This window comes from Pseudorasbora parva, chromosome 10 (assembly GCF_024679245.1).
Source record: "Pseudorasbora parva isolate DD20220531a chromosome 10, ASM2467924v1, whole genome shotgun sequence".
Taxonomy (NCBI): domain Eukaryota; kingdom Metazoa; phylum Chordata; class Actinopteri; order Cypriniformes; family Gobionidae; genus Pseudorasbora; species Pseudorasbora parva.
Genome location: NC_090181.1, coordinates 7,281,955 through 7,306,954, shown reverse-complemented (window position 1 = coordinate 7,306,954; position 25,000 = coordinate 7,281,955). Strand labels below are relative to the sequence as shown.

At 38.0% G+C, this 25,000-nt stretch overlaps 2 protein-coding genes across 3 annotated transcripts in view; one reads left to right on the top strand and one right to left on the bottom strand.

Annotated features, from left to right (window-relative positions):
- The first annotated feature begins 7,056 nt into the window (after positions 1–7,056).
- Positions 7,057–16,530, top strand: ccdc177 (coiled-coil domain containing 177). Its single transcript, XM_067454973.1, has 3 exons — positions 7,057–7,373; positions 8,275–11,453; positions 15,760–16,530. Exon 2 carries the CDS (start codon positions 8,281–8,283, stop codon positions 10,771–10,773), a length of 2,493 nt encoding a protein of 830 aa, XP_067311074.1. The 5' UTR covers positions 7,057–7,373; positions 8,275–8,280; the 3' UTR covers positions 10,774–11,453; positions 15,760–16,530.
- Positions 16,531–16,645: 115 nt separating this feature from the next.
- The window catches only part of plekhd1 (pleckstrin homology domain containing, family D (with coiled-coil domains) member 1), a 22,427-nt gene continuing 14,072 nt past the window's right edge, over positions 16,646–25,000 (bottom strand). For both annotated transcript variants that reach the window (XM_067454974.1, XM_067454975.1), the window contains 5 exons: positions 24,418–24,608; positions 22,946–23,078; positions 22,429–22,573; positions 20,672–20,815; positions 16,646–18,332 (listed from right to left, as the gene is read on the bottom strand). In XM_067454974.1, coding sequence (XP_067311075.1) covers positions 18,175–18,332; positions 20,672–20,815; positions 22,429–22,573; positions 22,946–23,078; positions 24,418–24,608 — 771 coding nt within the window. In that variant the 3' untranslated portion in view covers positions 16,646–18,174. The remainder of the gene's footprint in view (positions 18,333–20,671; positions 20,816–22,428; positions 22,574–22,945; positions 23,079–24,417; positions 24,609–25,000) is intronic.

Here is a 25,000-nt window from a genome sequence, read left to right as displayed (position 1 = left end):
ACGGTCTGTCCAGCAGAGGGAAACTGAGAGCACAAGACCTCATTCACTGCTCATTATCGGTTCAATGAAATCAACTGTGCCTAGCTTGTCAAAATGTTATCAATTGTATATTTAAAGACTTGCATTTGCTCTTACCTTTTCTCAGTCTGAAGTTCTCTTGCCTAGCCTATGCCTTTGTGACTAGCCTGACAAGCCAGACCCACATCAATATGTTTGGTCTGGAAACTCCCCATTGACTGTCAGAAAAAAGGTACATTGCTGTCACTGGGGCGGTACCCTAAGGTACAAAACTGAAAAGGCACTAATATGTACCTTTAAAGTACTACTATGTACCTTTAAAGTACTACTATGTACCTTTAAAGTACTACTATGTATCTTTAAGGTACTACTTCGCACTCTTAAAGTACTGATATGTACCTTTTAAGGTACTAATATACCATTTAGGATTGATGTACAAAGATGTACCTTTTCACTTTTGTACCTTAGGGTACCGCCCCAGTGACAGCACTGTACCTTTGTTTCTGAGAGTGTTGACAGGGCTCAATCCGAGGGCGGGATAAACGGTTGTCTTTCAAACTCTCTCTGCACGCGATAGGATAGCGCTACACCAACCAGAGCAACGAAGGTGAAGTAGAGCTCGCTGACAGATTAAACATTCACCTTATCCGGTCGGCAAAACTCTGAACACATCTTCCCTTTTTAAGAATGACTTCAGTGCCGCTCTTTGTTCTTTTCTCAGAGAAAAGCTCAACTCCAAGTCTTCCAGAGTCGCGGTCAAAGCAGATTCGAAAGACCGCCGTTCGCCAGTTTCTGTGTTTACTAGAAGCACGCAAATGCTACACTGGCGTCATTATGGCCCCGCCCACCGACTCTATACACGATGTGATTGGCCCGACCAGAGTTTGGTTTTTATAGCTCAGAAGGGTATTGAGAGTTGCTAGACGACACTCGCAGGCAGATTAGATTTGCTGCCGCTAGGGTGCGTCTAGATTTCTAGGCTACGTTCAGACTACCCTGAAGACTTTGCTTAGACCCTTTTTGACCAACTTCTCTGGTAATCTTTGTTTTATGTTTTTGGACTCTGTTGCCTGCAAAATCCAGTGTGGATTTGTGCCTTGGTCTACTTAGCTCTGAGGCTAGATCTTTTGTGTTTGCTCAAGAATACTAAGTAAAGACTTTGTTTTTTCCCTTCTGTACCTGCCTCCTGTTATTATCTGCCTAATAGCTCCACACCTCCCAATAGTGCCGTGGTTACAACCTTGGGTTTCAAGCAAAACAGTTTGGGTTCGAATCCAGACTTGACAACGGGAGCATAATAAAACACGAATAAATCAACTCATTACCTTACAGTGTGTAAGTCTCCTCACGTTCCATTATCAATTGCACTCGCTCCTTTTGCGTGACCTCAAACTGGCAACCCACGTGAGTGGCGAGTCTGAGGAGGAGGAGGCAGTGGAAACAACTTTCCGGTTTTATAAATTTGGATTGCAGTTTAACCACTAGCTGTCAATATTACAAACTAAGCGATTTCTGAGAAACACTTTTGATATCTAAAATCAACCCAAACAAACACACCCTCCCTTAATCGCTCCGCCCCAAAATGCATGAAAGCTCAATAGGTGATACGAAGAAAAACAATACCATAAAATAAAGTGAAGATGACGAATTAATGACAAGTAAGAACAGAAAAAATAATCATACAGTAAACAAGAATATATCCAACCAATAGTTTGTTGTTAGTCAGCAGCACACAAGATCCAGACAATGACACTCAAATCTGTGCTGCTAACATTACAGCAAAAGCATATATTGCTTCTGTGAAATAGCAAAACCAATGTTACTCACGTTTGGAGCAGAAAAAAACTAAACTTGCTTTCAATATTAAGGACTTCGCAAAAGCTTTTATAATATTACTGCGTGTCCTAAAACTCTTACCTGATCATAACCCTTCTTTTTCCAGTGATATTCCTCTGACCTTTTCCTCTTTTGTAATGTCTCTCAGCCATCTCTCTTTCTTAAGTCTTTCTTCAAATCTCACTCTTTCTCCTCCTCCATCATAAGTGTATGCTGTATGTCCATAGCAATGTTAAAGGTTCAGCAAAGGAGGCGGGAACCAGGCGAATGTTCAAGAAACTTTAATCATACAATAAACAAACAACAAAACATAAGTGTAGTGACCGCCCCTCATAAACGACTTTCACAGAAACATTAACTAAACACAAAATAAAGTCCAATAACAATCCGGAGCTCCACCATGAGACTCGTTCTGTTCCCACAGCTCTCGACCTCGCACTGCTTGCCACAATGCCTCCTAATGCTGATGGGCTACAACTGTGCATGTGCTGCTAGATCCGAACTTTCAACAGTGTTTCTCAGAGATCGCACAATTAGACAAATTACAGCAACATGCGTATAATCAAGGTTTAAACATGAGGATTCTACGAAACCACACTATTATCACACAGTCAAATGCTCTACAGACATGACATCATGGTTCATGAAGGAGATGTCATTCAATCAGCTAATAGTCCTCATAACTGAAATGCAATCCAGATGGGAAAAAAACTGTTGTGTCTTGATTAAGGCATAGAAACTTTTCCATATGCTATGTCTCCATCCACTAACCCCAGTTTCATCACTATACCATGTAACTCACCTCTCTGTGACCCCCAGCACATACCATTCAGAACAGTGAACTGTGCAATGACTATATCTCCCATAAACCCCCCACACCACCCCACTTTCAGGGCTCATGCCCTCAAATGACAAGGCAGCCTGCACGTTCTCTGATGTCACCCTGAGCTCGCAGCTTTTCTGATGGAGTTCATGGACGGGGCCAATTAAACTCGCACTGTTCTTACACTGGGTCAAAAGTTTAGTGGGTCACCACCGCAGACTCCCCCTCCAGTTATCTAATCCGATTCCATGAAAAGTTGCTCCGGACACCCATGGAATTAAAATGCATCCTGTTTGTTTTAAATTTTATAATATGATTTGCTATTTTTGGATGAATCTCATGACCTCCGTCAAGGTTTCTTTTATACTTTCTGGACATTTTTTTTTGTTTTTAAATCGGTGCTACCTGTCTAGAGACAACAGAAAAAAAGCTGTAGTCTTCCCTTTTGTCAAATAGGTAGGAAAACAACGCCCATAATCAGTGATGCCAGTAATCTGACTACTTTTTTCCAGTAAGGAGTAATCTAACGTGTTACTATTTCCAAACCAGTAATCAGATTAAAGTTACTTATCCAAGTCAATGTGAGTTACTATTTTAGTCATTTTCCTTAGTAAAAACCGACAGCTTATCAAAATTCTCAGCCCGAGTCCGGCTGGAGCCTTTTTATTTATTTATTTATTTTATTTTTTTACATTGTTGCAGCCATTAAAATAGTTCAGTTTTGTTTTTTATGTCAAAGTAGTTATTTTTTGTTTCGTTTCTTTATTAACCTAATTTAGAAAAATGTTCAGAGCAATTTTTTGTTTGTTAAATTAAAGTTTATATAGGCAAGACAATTCAAGAGTTGGTTTGAGAGAGGCTATTAAACATGCGGTTAACTCACTGGGTCGTCACATAAAAAAACCCGAAACGGGCTACACAATCTAAAAAAAAAAAAAAAAGTACATGCAGGTTGTCTTAGAGCCTACCTTACACTTCAGCAAAATTAATATAAATCCGATCTTCAATTCCCGCAGTATATGCTCATTTAACGGAGTTCACATCAAAGCAAAAGATTCTAGCATTTTATTCAGCAGCTCATTTCAAATTCAAAGATCGCAATATGAGAGAGAGAGCGAGCGACCTAAGCACTGGTAAGATCATTTAGTCTCATTCATTTATATTGAAGATGATTGATTTTAAAGTTTCATTTACAGCCATTTGTGTTGGCTTGCTTTACTCATTTGCAGCGATGCGTGTTGCAGTAGCACCATCATATGTATCTGACTACAACATAACACGCTCTCATATGTTTATTTTTTAATTATTTGCCAGGAGTAAAATTTACACATGTGGTTTAAACAAACAGATACATTTACATGTGTCCGGTTTCGTCTGAAATGCTTTCATGCACCTTCTGAATTGGTTTGTTTGAGTGATCGGAATTAAATAGCCTACGTCTCGAAAGACTCTCGGAAGGCATTTAGGCCTACTCCTGGTCATTTCGCAATCAGATAAATTCCTGGTCAGAGAAAATGAATGAAGGAACCAGTTGTAAAAGGGCCATAACTCTAGCAGCTGCACTGAAGAAACGGACTCTTTAACCCTAAGCGAGCCATATCTTGACAGTGGCGCAAGCTATCATGGTCTCATGTTGTTTCCAACAGCACAGCACATCTCATTGTTCATTTTAATTATTAAAATAAATATAAAACGAAGGAGAAGCCTAAAAAAGGGGGCGTAAAAAAGTCGGGGCGTCATAAATGCAGGGCTCTAGTGAGAATACATTATGCACTTCCAATAAAGTGTGTTGCCAAAAACGGTTGTCATTTCTATGTTGAGGCGGCAGGGGTGTTGTCGGCAACTTCTGAATGTAACTAATAAAGTAACTTGTAATCTAACTTAGTTACTTTTAAAATCAAGTAATCTGTAAAGTAACTAAGTTACTTTTTAAAGGAGTAATCAGTAATCAGATTACTTTTTCAAAGTAACTGTGGCAACACTGCTGGGCAGGTTGCCATCCAAGGCCACTCCCACCAGTCTGCTATATGGATACACCTGACCAAAGTCAAATGCCGCCTTGCTTTTGTAGGATGTACTTCTTAGTAAACTTTTAGTCATAGTGTTGTCGATTTGTATCAATTCCGGGTGCAAGAATTCAAAGAGTAAACATTTAGCACAATTTAGTTTAGTAACATTTAGTTTCCAGTGAAGGATCCAGCATGTTGTAAGCAGCAGCTTAAGGTTGCAAAGAAAGGTAAATGAGGAGAGAACAACACAATGGAAAATCTAATAACCCTCTGTGTTTGTAGTCAACATTTCAAACTGATGACCATAAACACAGTGTCTAAGGCCAAATAGAGGGAAAGTTACATTTCAAGGAACAGTTAACTCAAAAGTAAAAAAAAAAAAAAAAGTTTAATTACTCATCATGTTATTTCTTCCATATAACAAAAAAAAAAAAAAAAAAAGATTTCTTAAAAAAATATTGGTCACATCTTATGTTGAATGAAAACCTGTGCTATCAAGCTCCAAAATGACAAGTATCAAATGTGTCATAACCAAGGGATGCCTATATATATATATATATATATATATATATATATATATATATATACACATATATATATACACATATATATATATATATATATATATATATATATATATATATATATATATGTATATATATATATATATATATATATGTATATATATATATATATATATATATATATATATATATATATATATATATATATATATATATATATATATATAAACTTAATCACATCCCACTGCTCCTACACTGTATAGGCCTGTTTATTACTTTTTAACTGTCAATTCTTTTATAATCTGTGTGCCTTGTGGTTACATTTAGACCCTATTTTCTGAATTTTATTTTCCACATTAATGTCTTTTTAATTTTCTACTTGTCAATTTTGTTTCCTGAAGGAACTGTTACATTTGTATCCATGCAACGTGCTAAAAGTGTCACACACACACACACACACACACACACACACACACACACACACACACACACACACACACACACACACACACACACACACACACACACACACACACACACACACACGTCGTGTTTCCATGTTTTATGGGGACTTTCCATAGGCGTAATGGATTTCATACTGTACAAACTGTACATCCTATCCCCTTACACTGCCCCTGCCCCTAAACCTACCCATCACAGGAAACATTCTGCATTTTTACTTTCTCAAAAAAACTCCTTCTGTGTGATTTATAAGATGTTTTCCTCATGGGGACCTAAAAATGTCCCCAAGGACAAGGATTTCGGATATTGCCAACTTTGTGGGGACATTTTGTCCCCATAACGTAGGGATTACCAGGTCTCACACACACACACACACACACACACACACACACACACACACACACACACACACACACACACACACACACACACAAGTTGTCCAAAACATGCATTGTGCATCCACAAATACAAAAGGTCATTGCAGTACCATTGCAGTTTCTGTTTTTTTACATAATGACACCACAATTATAAAATATAACGGACATTCATAAATTGCACGAGCAGAAAGTTGTTTTCATTGGCCGTCTTACAAGTATATGATAAAATACTTGAACGTTTGTTTTGACAAAGCTGTAGAGCACCCACTAATCATCTTCACTTCATCCATCTCTGTTTGATTTCCCAGCTTTCCCCTGCTCTACGACCAGCAGGTGTTAGTGTGTTATCTGCTCAGCACTGGCTTTCATCTTCCACCTATTAGAGAGATTGGTAAAACTTTTCCAATAAGCTTACACTGCAAGCTGCAAGCATGAACATGTTTATAAACTAACATTAACAAAGGTTAATAAATGCTGTAAAAAATATATTGCTCATTTTTAGTTTTAAGTTAATGGATTAACTAATGTTAACAGATGAGACCTTGAGATTTATACCAGTGAAAGTGAAAAAGTAAAGAATCTAATAGTGTCCAATTATATTTGAGCAATAAAGACACAATTAGAAAGGTATTCTATTGCATTAGATAAACAATCTAACCAAGCAGCATTCAACTTTAAAGCAAAACATTTCACAAAGTATTTGTTAGGTGCAAATGCAGATGCTTTTCAAAGACAAAAGATATTTGAACGCTTTACATTTCATCAGAGCCACATTATATTTGTGCATAGTGCGCCTTCTAGTGTATACATATACTTATTACAGCATTGAACAGTGCCGCTGTCAGAACCCTTTTCCTCTAAAATAACCACTGCTGAATTCATGAGAAGTAGCATTTCCAAATATATATTTTTTAAATAATTACAGGCTAATATGAATAAAAAAATATTACAATTAGCATTACTATTTATGTTGCATATCCATTTCAAGTCCGAATTTTTTAAGTATCAACAACAGCAATGATATGCGTACATAAAATAACGCATGACCATCCTTCAGCACATTCATCACGACAGCATCGCAGAATCCCCCACTCTCCGTTCATATGGTCATAAAACGGGGGACAAAGGGCTGGATATTTACGATATTTTTAGAGCGCAGTCACACGGAGGCGGAGCGCTGATGCTTCAGGGCCAAGGATGCAAGTGTCAAACAGCAGGTGGAGACTGGCTGCTGAAGGAAAGGACGAGACGAGAACCGACCACAAACACATTTTATGAGGAAGAGAGGAAAAATCAGCTACATGATCCCCTCTGAATGATAGCGGTAAGACTCGTTTTTATCATCATGGTATGTTTGCAAAATCGTCGTGCGCTGCGATCTTGTGGCTAAGTGATTTTAGCGCATTCATGTAACCAGATATTATTGCGTCCGCATAGTGTATGCAAAATCAAAACATTGCTCTGGAAACCGTCCGAGAAGTGATATGCTGCGTGCATTTGTGCTTGTAACGTTACATGTACAGGAGTGGTGCTTAGGCAGTAGCTTATGTCTTCTTTAAAAGTCAGCGTTTCTCTACTGTACAAACAACATCTGTCTTTTTAGGGCCTATAAAACTAGGCTGTTTATCGAGGCTTGAGATGTAGCATCAGTGTCACTTATGTGAAGGAGTGCACGAAACAATTTGCATGCATAAAAAGACGCAATATGATATTAAAAAAATAACTAAATTGTGACAATTCTGTTTATGAGTGAGTAACTGTGTTAATTAGGTTTAGAAGCAGATAGATAGATAGATAGATAGATAGATAGATAGATAGATAGATAGATAGATAGATAGATAGATAGATAGATAGATAGATAGATATAGATGAAGACATGGTGCATATTGAAATGGTTTTACATACATGCATGATTGCATCTGAATCAAACTCTAAAAATAGCAACTGCAGGAGTTCTTTAATATTGCTCAGCATGCATGTAACCTTATTTAATTACCCTAAGGCGGGAACCGTCATCACACACAGAATCAGAGCGTAAAAAATATGCATGCATGTGCACGCTTTATGGCGTCCCTCAACCTTAGATAGCACTCTTAAGCCTTTATCTCTTGACAGAACATAATAATCCCTATGATTCCACTCTAGAAAATCTGTGTGTGGGTTATTTAGCACCGTCATTGAAACACTGCAGAATTGATTCTTTTTGTCTTCTGTTTTTTGTAAAGTGAACCATGGTGGACCCATTGGAAACTGATGACCAGGGTAAATTCAGAGGGGCCCAGTTTGAAAGCCCAGCTGCTGCCTCTGAAGCCCCATGTCTACCTGAGCCAGGTGATGATAGAGAGAAAGATGTTGGTGTGGATTCCAGTCCACAGACAGAGCCCAGTACTGAACCTGTACCAAGCTCTCAAGAACCATGCCAGCAGCAAAACAGTCAACCAGAAGAGGTAAAACTACATCTGGACCTTTACAATTTTGACTCGCCAGCTGCAGAAGGCAGTCGGTATGTGCTGACCAGCCCTCGCTCTCTCGAGGCATGTGCACGGTGTGGAGTGAAACCAGTGGAACTTCTGTCTCGTCCACTGTCTGATTTTGCCCGTGAGGCACCCGGCCGCAGTATGCGTGTCGCCACAGGAATGTTTGAGATATATGAGAGGGATAGACATGCTAAACTTCGACACTGCAGAGAGGAGAGAGAGCGAATTATCAGAGAGGAGAAGCGGCGAATTCTGCAGGCAGCTCTCAACAATAATGGCGGTCCGCTGGCTTCAGAGAAGCCACAGGAAACTGTAAATGCTAATAATAATAATCATAGTTTAACAAATCAAGCACCTGCCTGCAGCAGTGCACCCAAAAAAACATCAACTGCATCAACTACTCCTAAAAGCATCACAGCGGGATCAGGGCTGGTTACTACAGTGTCCACATCCAGCTCTTCTTCGGTCTCTAAAACCAATCCAATGAACTCTGCTGCTACTGCTAAAGGGCCATCTGCAAAAAAGCCCAAGTCCCTTGAAGTAGAATCTGGGGGGAAAACTCAAGGTTCAAAACCTTCTATAATCCAACGATCAATTCAGTCAGCTCCAGGAGGTCAGGCCACAAAAAAAACTTTCAGTACTCCTACAAAGGCTCCAAATACATTCCCCAGATCAATACAAAAACCTTCTTCTTTTGCAAGGACATCAACTTCACTTGCTCCAATAGTGTCAAAATCTGCTGTCCAGAGTCCCGCCAATGGCATCACAAGTACATTTGCACAGCATAATGGACACGTCATCTCCAAATCAAAGGTTAGATGCAGAAGTCACTCGCTAGAGTCTTTGCAACGAAGGCGTGACATGTTTTGTTCCTCGACTGCTTCAACAACGAACACCACAACTACCACATGTACCTCCTCTGAATCTGCTTCCTCATCCTATAGCTGGGAAGGGGCAAGAGATCACTGGGCTAAGACATCAAGCCCTCGTGCCCGCACTTTAGCTACCTTTAACTCGCTGATGGGTCGCAGTTTGAGTTTGGGAGACCTTAGCCACTCTCCACAGACTATGCAAAAAGTGGAGCGCATTGTAAAGGAGGTTAAACGCAGAGGACTTAAAGCTGTTCCAGAGCGAGATCGAAAGATTGCTGCATTAATGTTAGCCAGGTACCAAGAGGAGGACATAATGAGCCAGACACGCTACGTAGCACACCTGCAATGGGACAGTGAGAAGCGGCTAGAGGAGCTGCGACGGGAACGGGAAGAGCGGGAGAAACAGAGAGCCGTGCAGCAGTGCCAACGTGCATGGCAGTCGCAAGTTTCTACCCGGCAGCGCTGGCTTAACCAGCAGGAGCGAGAGACTGCAGAAGCCAAACTTCGCCAAGCAGTGGAAAGTGAGGAGCGTTGGAGGGAATTGGCTGAGCAACAAGAACGCAGCCGGTTGCAGAAACTGCAACAGGCTGCTCGTGAGGAGAAACACAAGAAGGCATTACAAGAACAGAACCTTAAAGCTCTGGAGGAGGAACGTACTGCTGTTCTTGAGCAAGAGAAACTGCTCCTCAAGGAGAAACTGACCATTGCTGAGCTGAAGCGGCAGGAGCGAGAGCACCAAATACAAGAGGAGCGGCGTGGACTCAACCGTGCCGAGAAGAGGCGTCATGCAGCTCTTATCCAAGAGATTGCACGTCGTGAAGTAGATGAGCGGGAAGAAGCACGGAGAACAGCTGACGAGAAGCTAAGTAGGTCTTTGGAGAACTATGAGCAGATACAAGAAAAACGTGGGCAAGAGTTAAAGGAGAAAGCTAAGCGAGAAGAGAAGCAGATCCAGAAAGCAAGACGGGCCGCTGAGCGGCGTGAGCAACAGCTGAAGGAACAGATGGAGGCAAAGGCTAGGGAAGCCGAAAGACGAGCACAACAAGCTGCCCAAGTGGCCGAAGAGCGGGCGCGGGAGAAGGCCCAACGTGCGGGGCAAAGCAGGCAGGAAAAAGAACGACTTCAGAGGCTAAACCGCCAACGTGTGGAGGAAGAGGAGAAACAGCGCCGACTAGAATTGTTGCAGTCTATTGAGCGCAAACTGGAAAAAAGTGAAATGATTTTCAGAGAAAAACGTGCAGTGTTGGAAAGTGCCCGATCCGTGGCCCGTGCATCTTTCCACGTGCGGGATCGTGTTCGTGAAGAGACAAACATGCGCACCTTTGACAAGATGGCCTTGGAGGCTCAGTTAAAAGCAAATGTGGTTGAGAAGTGAGCACTTCAACTGTGCAACTTACTTGCTCTTTCCATGCACATCTGTCTCGAAATAAGTTGTGCTTGAGCCTACATGCTAGCCTCATCACCAAACTACAGAAACAATATTGATGGTCATGCCCTCAAGTGTTTTAACTAAAGAATCATTATTCCTGATGCTGGATCATTTTCATCATGCCATCTAAAGAAATATTTTTCTCTATTTATATCTTTTAAATGTTAATCTAAGAACGTTGTGCTTATGTGTGGATGATCATACAATATGTCGGGGCATGATTGTTTTTTTTTTTTTTTGTAACTTGGCAGCCGTGTTGCTTTGAAAGCTGTATATAAAGAGTTCATTGTTTACAAGGACGTTTGGCACTATGGCAACAGAGATGGCTTCTTTCTAAGGGTGGCTTTATTTCTTAGAAGTAGAAGAGGAAAAAGAAAAGGGTACGGGATGCCTCTCCCAAAGTAAATCTTTCGAGGGACACTTAAGGCCATAGCAGGCTGAGCCATGACTTGATGTGTGTAAACTAAACTCTGGCGAAATGCTGACCCAGCATTACAACCTAGATTCAGGACATGACAAAGAATGATCTCAGCACAGCGTAACTGCTGACGAAGCACAGGAGTCTTTGGTCAGCAACAGACCCATCAGGGCTCAAATCCACACTGACATCCCCTGCATTCCTTCAAGTGTGTTAAGTTTTTTTTTCTTCACAAGCTTCATTATTCTTTACTTCTGTATTCAGACTGGTTCAGAATTATACACTGTATACCTTTTATAAAATTGTAAACGAAGCAGTAGGCATAATGTATGGGATAATGAAGTCATCATCCAGTCATTTTTGCTAAATAAATCCTGACATGATGAACAAACACACAATCCCTGAACTCCATCAATAGTCATTATTCAGAGATAATGGATCACTCAATACAATTCATATAGGTGACATCACACCCTTATAGGAATGCCCACCTGGAGGGCAAAACAAAGCTTTCCTCCATTGCCCGTCAGTCCCTTTTACCAAGTTTGTTGTATGTACTAATGATAGTACTATTGGTAAGACAGAGATATTAAAAGGCCAAATGCAACACCTTATCGACGATGCATACTTTGTACAGATGAACACAGAATACAGGCATGTGATTGGCTAAGGACAAAAAAGCAGGAAAATATACCATATTTTATAATATAGACCAACCCCACCCCCGCCGCGCCGCGCCGAACAAACTGGTGGCGGATCAATACGGACAGTAAAGCAGGACCCATAACAACTTATTTGAACAAAAAAATACATTTTATTGTAATAACTTTTTTGTACAGTATGAAAAATAACTAATTATTTGGTGGATGCATTTTTACCCAATTTTAATAGCTAAATGTGCATCATGCACATTTTCATGTCAAAAGAAGGCCTCAATTTTTCTATGACTCTTTAGCCTTTGTAGAAAGCTTTTTTAGAGCCTCTACACGTTTCTTTTGGAATTTGCGCCTGGCATGATAAATTAATCTATAATGACGAAATGGGGGTGCAATTCACATTTATTCCACAAGGTGGCGATGTCTGATACACAATGATGAAGTGACGTTTCACTCATAGTTACCTCTGACAGAAAACGAAACAATAATAATTATAATCTGCAAAACTTGAAATGACTCAGTGATTTACTGCAGAGAGCAAGTACTAAACACAATCATATGTTAGTGTCACTGTCTCTTGATGATGGATGTGGTCAAGAAGCTGTCAGTGATCAAAATATTGATTTTGAAGACGTTGAAAATGAGTTGGAGAATATGCGTGAGATCGCGAATATGAGCCAGATGCTGACTGGTAAACCAGCTCTGACGAGGAAATATGATGATGGTATTAAACATCTGCTCAAACTGAACCCTTCCAAGCTCCAAAAGGTAACGAAATACGTTTTATTTTATTCTTCTGTAGCTGTTACTCTAACATCAGGAGTTTTATATATTATCGCGACAGGTAGAGGTCTAACGTTATCCATGTTAAATATAGAACCGGGTCCCCAATATGTAAGAATGTTTGGCGAAACAGTCATGCATTTAAGGGTTAAGCTATGGAATGGCTTCAGATGACTTTGTCACCCAAACTGACGTGAAAAAAGCGGGGGGCGCCGAAAAGCGCGCTGTTTGCATATATAGCTAGTGCTAGCAAATACAAGTAATGTTAGCTGTCAAGTTAATGTTAAATGCAGCTTAAACATCCTGCCATAGTGGAAAATCAATCAAAATCGATCATCTAATCAATCGACAACAAAGTCAAATTAGTAACTTATAGGTTATATATAGACACAAGCAATAGTATACCCAGATCATCCGATCCGGCGATGTTCTTGTCACGATACAGTCCTTGTTGCCCATCCCGCGATCGTGGTTTCGACCCGGGTTACCATGGTGACGGCTGTGAGATGACGGTCAACCCACCAATCCCCCCCCCCCGCCCCCGCCATTTTTTTTTTTACAGATCTGCATGATTTACGTAGGTCACATTTTCAGGTCGGAAAATCCGGAATTCCGGATTAATCCGGAAAAATCACATCCCTGAGAATATAAACGCAACACAAGGTTTCTCGTTAAGTGCTTTTCCATAGAAAACCATTATTTCACGAGTTCACACTTACAAATAATCAGATAGAATAAAATTGTATGTGTATTAAGGTGCTGTCCGAAGGGAGAGCTCCGAGCTTGGAATTTTTGCCCGAACCCAGAGTACTCCCCCCATATCTCTGATTAGGATAGTTAACCAAGCAAGTGCGAGGAGATGTGGTAGGATGCAGGAACTCAAGGAACATAGGTGATATCATATATATATATGAACGTGTTCCTCCCAGACCTTGTTAATGAAACATTTTTTAAAAACACATTGCTACACATTACAAAGATGTAAACTCATACTTTTAATATTACTATTTTAGTACATTAAGGTGGTGATGCATGGGGCAACTTTTTGAGCAATGTTGCTCGGCCATTTTCCTATTGAGAATGGGTATCAAATTTCTATCTGGATACTTTAGATTGGTCGTGGGCCGTGTCTAACCTGGCCGTCCGTTGACAACAACATTGATCATAAAGTTACCCTGCATCATCACCTTAAGGGTGGGTTGCAACGATAAGGTGCCTGGCATTGGTTTTAACCTCTGCCTGCTCCTTGATCAGTTCATAAAGACAGCTGACATTTTACAAATGTATTTCCTTTATCAGCAATAGCTACTATTGTCAAAAAGAGTTTCTTGTGGTCATATTCTGGTGGAATATTAACATTGTTGCTGTTTAATCCATCATGACTTTTCAATCGTAGATGAAGGTTTTAATCGCAGTTTAGAATTGTAATCCCTGATTTGTTAATCTGTGTTTTAAATTAAGTGGTGCAACACAACTGAATTTAAAATAAAAGTCAGATTAACAAATTGGCATTAAACTTCGCTTAATTTAACCCTTATTGGTGCAACCCACCCTTGTTTTTCACGTAAGGCGTTTTAGATCGTCCCACAGTTTTTAGTGATTGAAAGACTGCAGCAGGTGCCGTATATGAATCAAAAGTGCCCAAAACTTGCATCTTATTCACATATTTTTGTTTTTGAGATGGAAAATTGACAAGCTTGTGCTGCCGTTCTTATGGCTGTTTTGACCTCCAGGGCTCCACGAGTCACATGGCTGAAAACTATCAATTGGCCAATCAGTATGAATTATTTCTGAGGGGTACATTATTGTAACATGACATGATCTCATCACATGTTGTGATCACATCCAATCATAATCTTGGAAATAAATATGATTCATTTGCATTTTTAAATCTATTTTTAGTTACAATGTCAACTTTTGACAGTCCAATAAGATAAAGACTAATCAACAGAGAAAGTGGAAGAGCTTTGCATTGTGGGATATGGTGTTCTGTGCAGTATGTATGTTGTGTAAAATCAATTGTGTACAGAACATTTTTGCATACTATGGATTTAGTAAGATTGTAGAAATAGTTTGCTATATCGAACATTGTCTGCACATTGATGGTTAGCACATATACATAATCATCACATTAAAATAATTCGCTTTTTTGATGATAATGAAAGTGCACTGAAGCAATATGAATGTTCCTATTACACAAACCTAGGCATTTTAATCTTAATTAGGCATAGCCAAACTTTTGAGAACATGTGAGAAGCAGGGTGCTAGTCAGACAACATTTGACTAAACTGCCATGTCATCCTGTATCTAGAGGACAGGTTTGGAGGAGAGCTCGCGTCGATATCTGTGAAAGGCACTGCAGTGGGCATTTCAATTCCTATGAGAGCTTAACCCACAGCGATATTTGTCTCGGCAGCCATCTGTCGCAGGGTTTTTTTCTACTGTAAAGCAGTCAACAACATGGACAAAAACTGTATTCTAGGGCTAGCAGATTTGTTCAGTGCTTCTACATACAGGCTCTTTAGATAATCATTTTATTTATTTATATGGTAATTGCACAACACATTACTATCACTGTCCTCCAGAGGTCAGTTGTAAAAAAAAACAACACAAAAGTTATTTGCTTTTAAATGGATAGTTTACTCAAAAATGAAAATGCTGTCATTAATTCCTCACCCTCATGTCGTTACAAAGTCTTTCATTCATCTTCGGAACACAAATAAAATTGTATTAGTCCAAATTTTCTGAAGAGACTCAATGGTTTTTTATGATGAACAGATTGAATTAGGCTTTTATTCATCAACTCACACATCAATTGTGGTAAACGGAAGCTCAAACATGTTCGCCTGACGTGCAAGAACCAATGAGATTCATTCTTGTCAGTTTTAATTTTTGGGCGAACTATCCCTTTAAATCCTCTAAATACATTCTGTAATTCAAATTAAACTGTCATCTGTCAAAACAATGGTAAATTTGATAAGCAAACAAGTATTGAAGCGTACTTATTAGTTATTTGATATAAGAAAGCTTCTGTACAGTAATTGACTGTTATCTGGTCTGTCTCTTCTGATGCAGGTTTTGGAGCGGAGAAGATGATGTTGACATCTGCAGCCTGATTCAGTAGAAAATAACCCCGAGACTGCAAAAGACATTTCACTTTGATTACGGACCCTTATTCCCTTTCCGAGTGACTCAGCTAGGCATGATGTAATTGGAAGGTTTAATAAACACTGAAGCCATTTTACTTCCAGCGTATCCAGATGGCACAACAACAGCACTTTTAAAAGCATAAAACGCCAGAAGAAACCATTTCATTTGTATACAATTTTGTATAGCAGGTTACATGTTGGGGCTTTTAAAATGCAAGCAAAATAGTGGTGCTGGTTCGTAACCAAGTAATTATTCCTAATTATTGTAGCTAATAAGTCATAAATATCTCAGTTCTAAATGTAATTCATTGAACAGAGCTTTTTAGGCCCTTCTGGAAAGCAAGCTACAGGTAAATAAAATACAGATGTTGATCGGTTCAAACTGACATTTCATCAGTTTTCCTGCAGAAAATGTTGCCAGCAATGACAATTGTAGCATTCTTATTTTAAATCTAAAAGTATATCATATCAAGGTGTTATATTTTTGTCTCCGTACCATTCTTCTGTTAACTATATGAAAATATGTCTCCTGTTGGCGGCAGATGTTTTATTTCTCATTCCATAGCCTACTGCAAAGAAATGTGTAGTTTATTAAGGCGGAACATGCAGGGTGAGACTTTACCGGAGAACCAATTATTCAGTTTTGAAAATGGCATTATGCATTGGAAAAATTAATACAAATAAATTCTAAACAATTCATATTAGTTGTTTTATGTATCTGAAAATCATATGCTCATCAAGCCTGCATTTATTTGATCAGAAAAACTGAAACAGTGTGAAATATTACTACAATTATAATATAATAATAATATATTTTAAAATAGAATTTTCAGCATCATTACTCCAGTTTTCAGTGTCACATGATCCTTCAGAAATCATTCTAACACGCTGATTTATTATCAATGTTGGAAACAGTTGTGCTGCATCATATTTTTTAACCTGTGATATTTTTTTCAGGATTCTTTGATGAATACAAAGATAAAAAAAGACAGCATTTATTTAAAATATAAATCTTTTGTATCAAGACACACTACCGTTTGAATGTTTGGGGTCAGCCGTTTTTAAATAATTACTTTTATCCAGCAAGGATGTTAAATTGATAAAAGCAAAAAATGATAGTAAAGTTTTATATTGTTAGAAAAGATATCCATTTTGAATAAAAAAATGTTTTAAATGTTTTTATCAATAAATCCTGAAAATAGTATAAAAAATATGAAACAACTGTTTCCAAATTTGATAATAACTTACACAACATTGAGTATCAAATCATCATTTTAGAATAATTTCTGAAGGATCATGTGACACTGAAGACTAATGGAGTAATGATGATGAACATTCAGGATTGTTTTAAAAAGTATATTAAAATAGAAACAAAAATCATTTTCTGTATTATTGATCAAATAAATTCAAGCTTTGATGAGAACGAAACATAAAAAGAAAATGTTTTTTAAACTATTTTCTGTTTATTCAAACTAATATACAGAATGGTGCTATATATAGTTTTATATGTTTAAATATTTGCTAACAATTTAGAATAACGATCATTAGTTAACATTAGATAATGTATTGACTAACATGAACTAACCGTGAGCAGTTCATTTGTTACTGTATTTGTTCATCTTTGTTAACGTTAGTTAATAGAAATACAGCTGTTCATGGTTTGTTCATGTTAGTTCACAGTGCATTAACTAATGTTAACAAGATTTTAATAAAGCATTAGTAAATGTTAAAATTAACATTAACTAACATAAACAAATGCTTTATAAGGGCAGTTCATTATTAGTTCATGTTAACTAATGTAGTTAACTATTGACCATTATTCTAAAGTGTTACCATCAGGATTGTCCCCTTGAGATGTACCATCTCGTTTTCAGAGTGGGGTCTAAAAGTCTCTTTCACTTTTTTCATTTACACCAATGCTTCATGGGATTGTAGTTCTTTCCCTCATTAAAGCCATTAAGTAGGCCTATACCATCTTATACCTTAGTTTTTTTTATATATAAAAATATTTTCTGAACCAAGATCGCTGAAAAATACAAAGAAACTGGAGTTAAAAATATCAAATCATTAAAAAAGTTCCAGTTCTGACAGTTACCGCATAGCTCAACATGGTTTCAGATACATTTTAATTTGAAGGAAATATTTTCATCGAAGCTGTGATGTCTGACTATAGTTGTTTTATTTTCACTAAAAGCAAACATTTGACATTTCATAGTTATATAACTGAAGTACACAGTTCAAAAGTATGACAACAGAAGACAGACACTGTGTTTGTAGTTTCCTCTTACTGAATCATGTTAAATGGGTTAAACTTTCAGCAGGTTGCTCTGTCAGAATGCCGTTAGTCCTCAGACTGAACGGTCTCCTGGCGGGTGATGATCTTGAAGGCTCTCCGTCTCAAACAGCTGTCTGAAGTCAGACGCCGAGCGGTTTCTCTTAACTCTTCAAGACTGGTGGAGGACGCGCCGTGAGACGAGGCAAACGATTGAGAGTGCTTCACTGCAGAGGAAAAGAGGACAGAGTGAATTTATCCAGACAGAAGTTAAATGTAACATAAAAATTAGAGACATTATACATGATGTGTAACATTAGTTTTCTGTGATGGGTAGGTTTAGGAGTAGAGTTGGAGTTAGTGTAAGGGGATAGAATACAGCTTTTACAGTATCATTTTTTTTACATTACGCCTATGAGAGCCCCTTTAAACCACATACAGTATACAAGAATGTGTGTGTGTTTTTCTGCTCCGGTGGGCATTTCAACCTGAATGTCGTGTCACCGTGGATACCTAAATTGAGGTTCCCATGAGGAAACAAGTATTTAAATCATTCAGAATGAGGTTTTTTTTTGTGTGTAAATGTAAAGATGCAGAAAGTTTTGTGTGATGGGTAGGGTTAGTAGAGAAAATACAGTTTGTACAGATTAATTACATCTGAGTCCCCACAAAGATAGTAAACCAGACGTGTGTGTGTGTGTCTGTCCTGGTAAACTCTAAATTATAGGGACAATTACAGTTATGTCCCCCACAAAGATGGCAATATCTGAAATCCTTGTGAGGACATTTTTGGTCCTGTGAGGAAAACATATTATAAATCATATAATCAACTGCTTTTGGAAAATGTAAAAATGCAGAAAATTTTCTGTGAGGGGTAGGTTTGGGGGATAGAATATTCAATCTGTACAGTATAAAAATCATTATGTGTATGGAAAGTCCTCATTAAATATGGAAACCCAACGAGATCCTTTAGATATCATTTATTTTTATTATCAATGCTGAAAACTGTTCGGCTTATTAATATTATTGTGGGAACTGTGTTGTTTTTTTACAGAATTCTTTGATGAATAGTAATTTAAACATAGAAATAAGAATAGAAAACCATTTCTAAAAAGTACTATTTATTTGAAATATTAATTTTTGTAACATTATACATGTCTTTTTAGAATAATCCAAAAGTCTAAGTATTAAATTATTAAAAGTATTAATTTATCCCCAAACAGTCCTGGTTCAGCATAAATTCCTTTTTAATTGGTTATTAAATTGTTTAATTAAGGTTTACACATGTTAGTTTCCATGGCAGAGTTCAAGAGCAATGTTTTCATTACTACCGGAGCTGCCAGTTTGCTACCTTTCAAATGATTATTAAACAGAAACTATGTAAAAACAGCATCTCTTCCGGCACACTCATAATTTTCCATTCACTTCTTCAAGTGGACTATATTAATGGAGTAATACAGGGACTAGTGAATGAGGGTGTAGGGGCGATTTCGAACAACAATAGTATTGCTAGTATTTGTCATAGAGTTCTTGTTTGTTACTATGGTTTTTTATTAGTGCGCCTGTTCTTGGTTTTGTTAACTATCTTCCTCAGTATGTTTAAGCCCTCAGTTTCCTTAGTTCTTTGTTCTGTGTTAACATTGTTGGTGTTTGCGTAGTGTTTTCACTCTCTGTTTAATAAATGTTAAGTTTCTTCATCCATTCTGCATCGTGAAAGTCTTGATTGGATTTGTTAATGTTCATTTATAATAAAAATGTATGTTTTGATTTTTTTTTTTAAACAGAAATCTATTATTGTGTAGGATGTTTAAAAATGTACAAAACAATCTCCTCCAATCAAACCAAAAAAGGCACCAGTTTTTAAAGTTTTGCACAATTTGTTTCTGGCAACAGCAGAGTGGTAGAAATCTAGACGCACCCTAGCGGCAGCAAATCAAATCTGTCGCGAGTGTCGTCTAGCAACTCTCAATACCCTTCTGAGCTGTAAAAACCAAACTCTTGCCGGGCCAATCACATCGTGTAAAGAGTCGGTGGGCGGGGCCATAATGACAACGGCCGAGTTGCGTTTGCGTGCTTCTAGTAAACACAGAAACTGGCGAACGGCGGTCTTTCGAATCAGTTTTGACCGCGACTCTGGAAGACTTGGAGTTAAGCTTTTCTCTGAAAAGAAAAGAACAAAGAACGGCACTGAAGGCATCCCTCATTCTTAAAAAGGGAAGATGTGTTCTGAGTTTTGCCGACCGGATACGGTGAAAGTTTAATCTATCAACGAGCTCTGTTTCACCTTCGTTGCTCTGGTTGGTGTAGCGCTATCCTATCGCGTGCAAAGGGAGTTTGAAAGACAACCGTTTATCCCGCCCCTCAGATTGAGCTGTCAATGGTGAGTTTCCAGACCAAACATCTTGATGTGGGTCTGGCTTGTCAGGCTAGCAGAGTGGCAGATTACTCAGAACACCAACATAGATGCATAAGCTACCTCAATATAGAGTTGCGGCTAATGGAGCTACTTGGGTTATAATTTCATCATGTGTGCAGTGCATGCACCTACTGTACGTGTAACACTCACACCAGTGCTGTCTGGAGGCCCGTCTCTGGATACGGCAACTTTTGATGCGCCGAGCAGCAGCTTTATGCAGGTAGACTGCGTTCTTCATGATGGACGGTAACTTGGCCTCTATCTCCGCAGCACAGATACATTCCTCAAAGAACTCTGGGAGAACAATACCCAACTCTAAGTCCATATGCAATTTAGGCAAGTTTAAGGAGCCACTGCATTTTGAACAAGACATTTGGAAATAACAAAATATTTCTGGATTTAAAGGGCTTTCAAAATTGGGTCACACTTTACATCAGCTTTCAACATATGTATTGTGTTCATGTTGTATTGGAAAACACTTTTGCTGCAATTAAGGTGGGATAGGGGTACAGTTAGGAACAGGTTTGCTGGTATGGTTAGGTTTAAGAGTGGCTCAGGTGTGAGTGGATGGTCAACTGTGTAGTTACAGATAAAAAAAAAATCACAGTGTAAAAACACGTACTTACACAATAAGTGCATTGTATCCAATAAATAATTTAAATGTTTTTAACTACTATGTGCTTGAATACACTAAATATAATGTGAGACCCAAAATTGCATTTGGTGACACTTTATTTTAAGGTGTCCTTGTTACAGTGTACTGAGTAATAGTAATTAACTACATCTACTGACTATATAATTAAGGTTAGGGTTTGGTTTAGGGTTTGTTGTATGAAAATTATGCATAATTGGCTGTTATTACTATAACTAGAGTAATAACAGTCAATTATGGATGTAAAATGTGTAACAGGAACACTATAAAGTAAAGTGTTACCATACAAAGTCAAGCTCTCCCAAGTCAGTTTTGCCTTCAACAAATGTAAATTAGAATTGCATTTTCTGTTGAGGACCAACTTAACTTTAAAAAAAATTGTATTTAGTTTGCATTTATACAGTAGCGTGCATTTATTTTGGCATACAGTTTGTCCGAGAATGAAAGCATTGCAACACTTAAACTTGCTAAATTGCATTTAAAGGTAAGTGATTTCTGCAGTAAGTGATTTCTGAGAAATGTGGATCGGACCTAGCAACAAATCACACTAGTAGCCAATCAGCAGTCAGGGGCGTGTCCGCGCATGATTGGGGAGGAGAGGGATTGAGATTTGAAAAACGACTGTAGAAAGAGAGATGGCTGAGAGACATTACAAAAGAAAAAGGTCAGAGGAATATCACTGGAAAAAGAAGCGTTATGATCAGTCAAGAGCTGAAGGAGTCGCATTAATATTAGAAAAGCTTTCTAATGGAGAAACCAGAGCAGGAACGCCTGAAACGGACATTAGAGGCTGCGATGTTTCCTGGTTTTGCTGTTTCACAGAAGCGAGATATGCTGTTGTAGTAATATTAGCTATGGTAACATCACAGTTTTGATTGTCATTGTTTGTCTGGACAACTAACTCTTACTTGGATAGACTCATGTTTACTGAATGTTCATTTTTGTTCTTCCATGTCGTTCAACCGTTCGCCATCTTCACTTTATTTTTCACGAAGCATTATTTTGCTAAATTTCATCAATAATAAAGAGACATTTACTCTTGAACTGTGTGTTTGTGCATTTTGGGGCGGAGCAATGAATGGGATGGGGAAGGGGGGTGTTTGTTTGGGTTGATTGCTAATATTAAGAAATCACTTACTGCACCTTTAAGTAACCATAAATATAAATAAATATAGATTACTAGCATTTTCTAAGTTTGATATTAACATAATAAAAATCTGTGACTCCACAACCACAGCCTATGGAAAGTACTCACTGCGGAGATGGTTGACGTCTCCTTTCATTCTTTCATCCCTCTCGTGGGTACGTTCTATTGCATCTAGACCCTGTTCTAAATCTTTCAGGGCCTCCTCTGCCAATTTCAGCCTACGCTCTAGTTCCACACGAGACTCCATCTCCGCCTGACACACACACACAAAGACACGCAAACAACATATAAAGTATATAATGAAGACAGAGTGGGAGGGAGATATATTTTAGATGTGAAAGGTATGAAGGAAGTAGCAGACATGGGCGTTTATAGAATTTCAATTGATTTTTAAATCACTAAGAAGTAATAAAAGATGTGCAGATGATCCAGAGATGGAGAAGAGGTCATGTGATACACATGCTGTAACTTAATAGTTATGAATACTGATATAAAGCCACCTTAGAAGAATATCATTTCTGCAATATTCCAACTCCAAATTTACAGCAAATCCAGTGTATTGTATCAAACAGAGTTTACCATTTTTTTATAGAGCTCCGCAATTTCAGGGCACATTAGTTTTCACCTTCAGCTCTTCCTCGGTGTGCTGTTTGTCTGCTGTGAGCTGTGTGAGGGACTGCTGGAGAGTTTGAGCTTGAGAAGAATAAAACTCTCTCTCCTCCTGCAGAACCTTGGCTCGCTTTTCATTCTCTTTCAGCCTGCAGGGGGCGACAGAATGAAGGTTTGGCTCACTGCCATGAACACTGGGGGTAGACAAGCAGTGGCGCAGTTTGAAGGTTTGGCTATTTGTGATAAGATGTCAGAGATGCCACATTTGCAGAAAGGTTTGTTCTCTGCTTGGTTAATGTTTCCTTTGCAAAGGCACTGAATAAATTATTGATCATATTCTTTTGTATATTTATTTATAAAATGTAAAGGAACACTGTGTAAATGTTTTGGCCCTCTAGTGGTTAAAAACAAAACAGCATGTATGTTATTATACATTTTTGTGGAAATGGTACTTTTTCTTTATTCTTTGATAAATTAAAAGTTCAATAAGCCACATTTATTTGCAGTTATCAATTGTATTTCTTGAATTTATTAAAGCATTTATTGAATAGAAATCTTTGGTAAGTTTAAAAATGTCTTCAGTCACTTTTGAATAATTTAATGCAACTTAGATGAATATTAATATTGATGAGTATTAATTTGCCTTTCTCTCTTTTTTAATCTTATCACACGTTTGAATAGTATTATTGCTTCAACAAAAACCTTAAGTAGCAAAAACTGTTTTCAACAATGATAATAATAATCATAAATGTTTCTTGAGCATCAAATCAGCATCTTAGAATGAATTCTGAAGGATCATGTGACTGCAGACTGGATTAATGATGCTGAAAATTCAGCATCGCCATCACAGAAATAAATTACATTTTAAAATATATTAAAATAGAAAACAGTTATTTGAAATTAAAATAATATTTCACAATATTTTAATAAATGCAGCCTTTGAGAGCAGAAGAGACTTCCTTTGTAACTGTAATGTTTCCATTTGAACAGGTACTGTACATACCACAGCATATATTTCAGCAAAACTACTATTAGTATAAATTCAATTATATATTTATTAAATCTGACCTTTTTTCTTAAGAATTAGCTACAGCAAACAGAAATAAGACTCAGCGAAAAAAAATCAATGACATTTTATCAGGTTGTTATTTATAAATGTGTTGTATCATGCGTAATGGACCATACAGCAGAGTCACATTTATTAATATCCTGCTTTTGAGGTCACTCATACCCGCTAGTCAATCCACTCTCTTTTGTGTCTTTTGTGCTTCATTCACATTGAATCGATAGACTGGCTTATTTAGGGATCAATGCACATTTCCATTGTCAGGGTCTCAACTGTCCATTTATTCTAATGCACATCCTGGACAAACAATGGCTGTACACATGAACGGCGCTACAATCCAAATAAATATTCTTGTTTCAAAGGGATATAAATCTACATGTAAAGAATCTTTTGATAATGTGTTATGAAATGGTCTTCTTCACCTGTCATCTGCCTGTTCTTTCTCTTTAAGCAGACCCCTCATCCGCTCCTCGATTTGCCTCAGGTTGCCCTGAAGCTGCACCTCTGGATTTTGGGAGTCTAAAGAGGCCCGACGTTCACTTCCTGTTTCAGCCACATCCTGTCCTCTATCTCGCAGCAGCTCGAGGGTGTGCTTTTTCTCTTGGGATAACTCCTGAATTGAGACAGAGTCAGATGCTCGTTATGGACCTTATCAGGGCACTTAATATATATACAACCCCAAATCAGAAAAAGTTGGGACAGTATGGAATGTGCAAATAAAATAAAAAAGAAGTGATTTCTATAATTACATTGACTTGTATTTCATTGCAGACAATATGAACACAAAATATTTCACGTTTTGTCAGGTCAACTTCATGTCATTTGTAAATATGCATCCTTTCCTGTCATTCAGACCTGCAACACATTTCAAAAAAAATTGGGACAGTAAAGTATTTACCACTTTGTAATGTTGCCATTCCTTTTCACAACACTTAAAAGACATTTAGGGACTGAAGACACCAAGTGATGAAGTGTTTCAGGTGTAATTTTGTCCCATTCTTCCTG

Excerpts from the sequence above, each read along its gene's own strand:
- ccdc177 (XM_067454973.1), top strand. The coding sequence starts at position 8,281 with ATGGTGGACCCATTGGAAACTGATGACCAGGGTAAATTCAGAGGGGCC.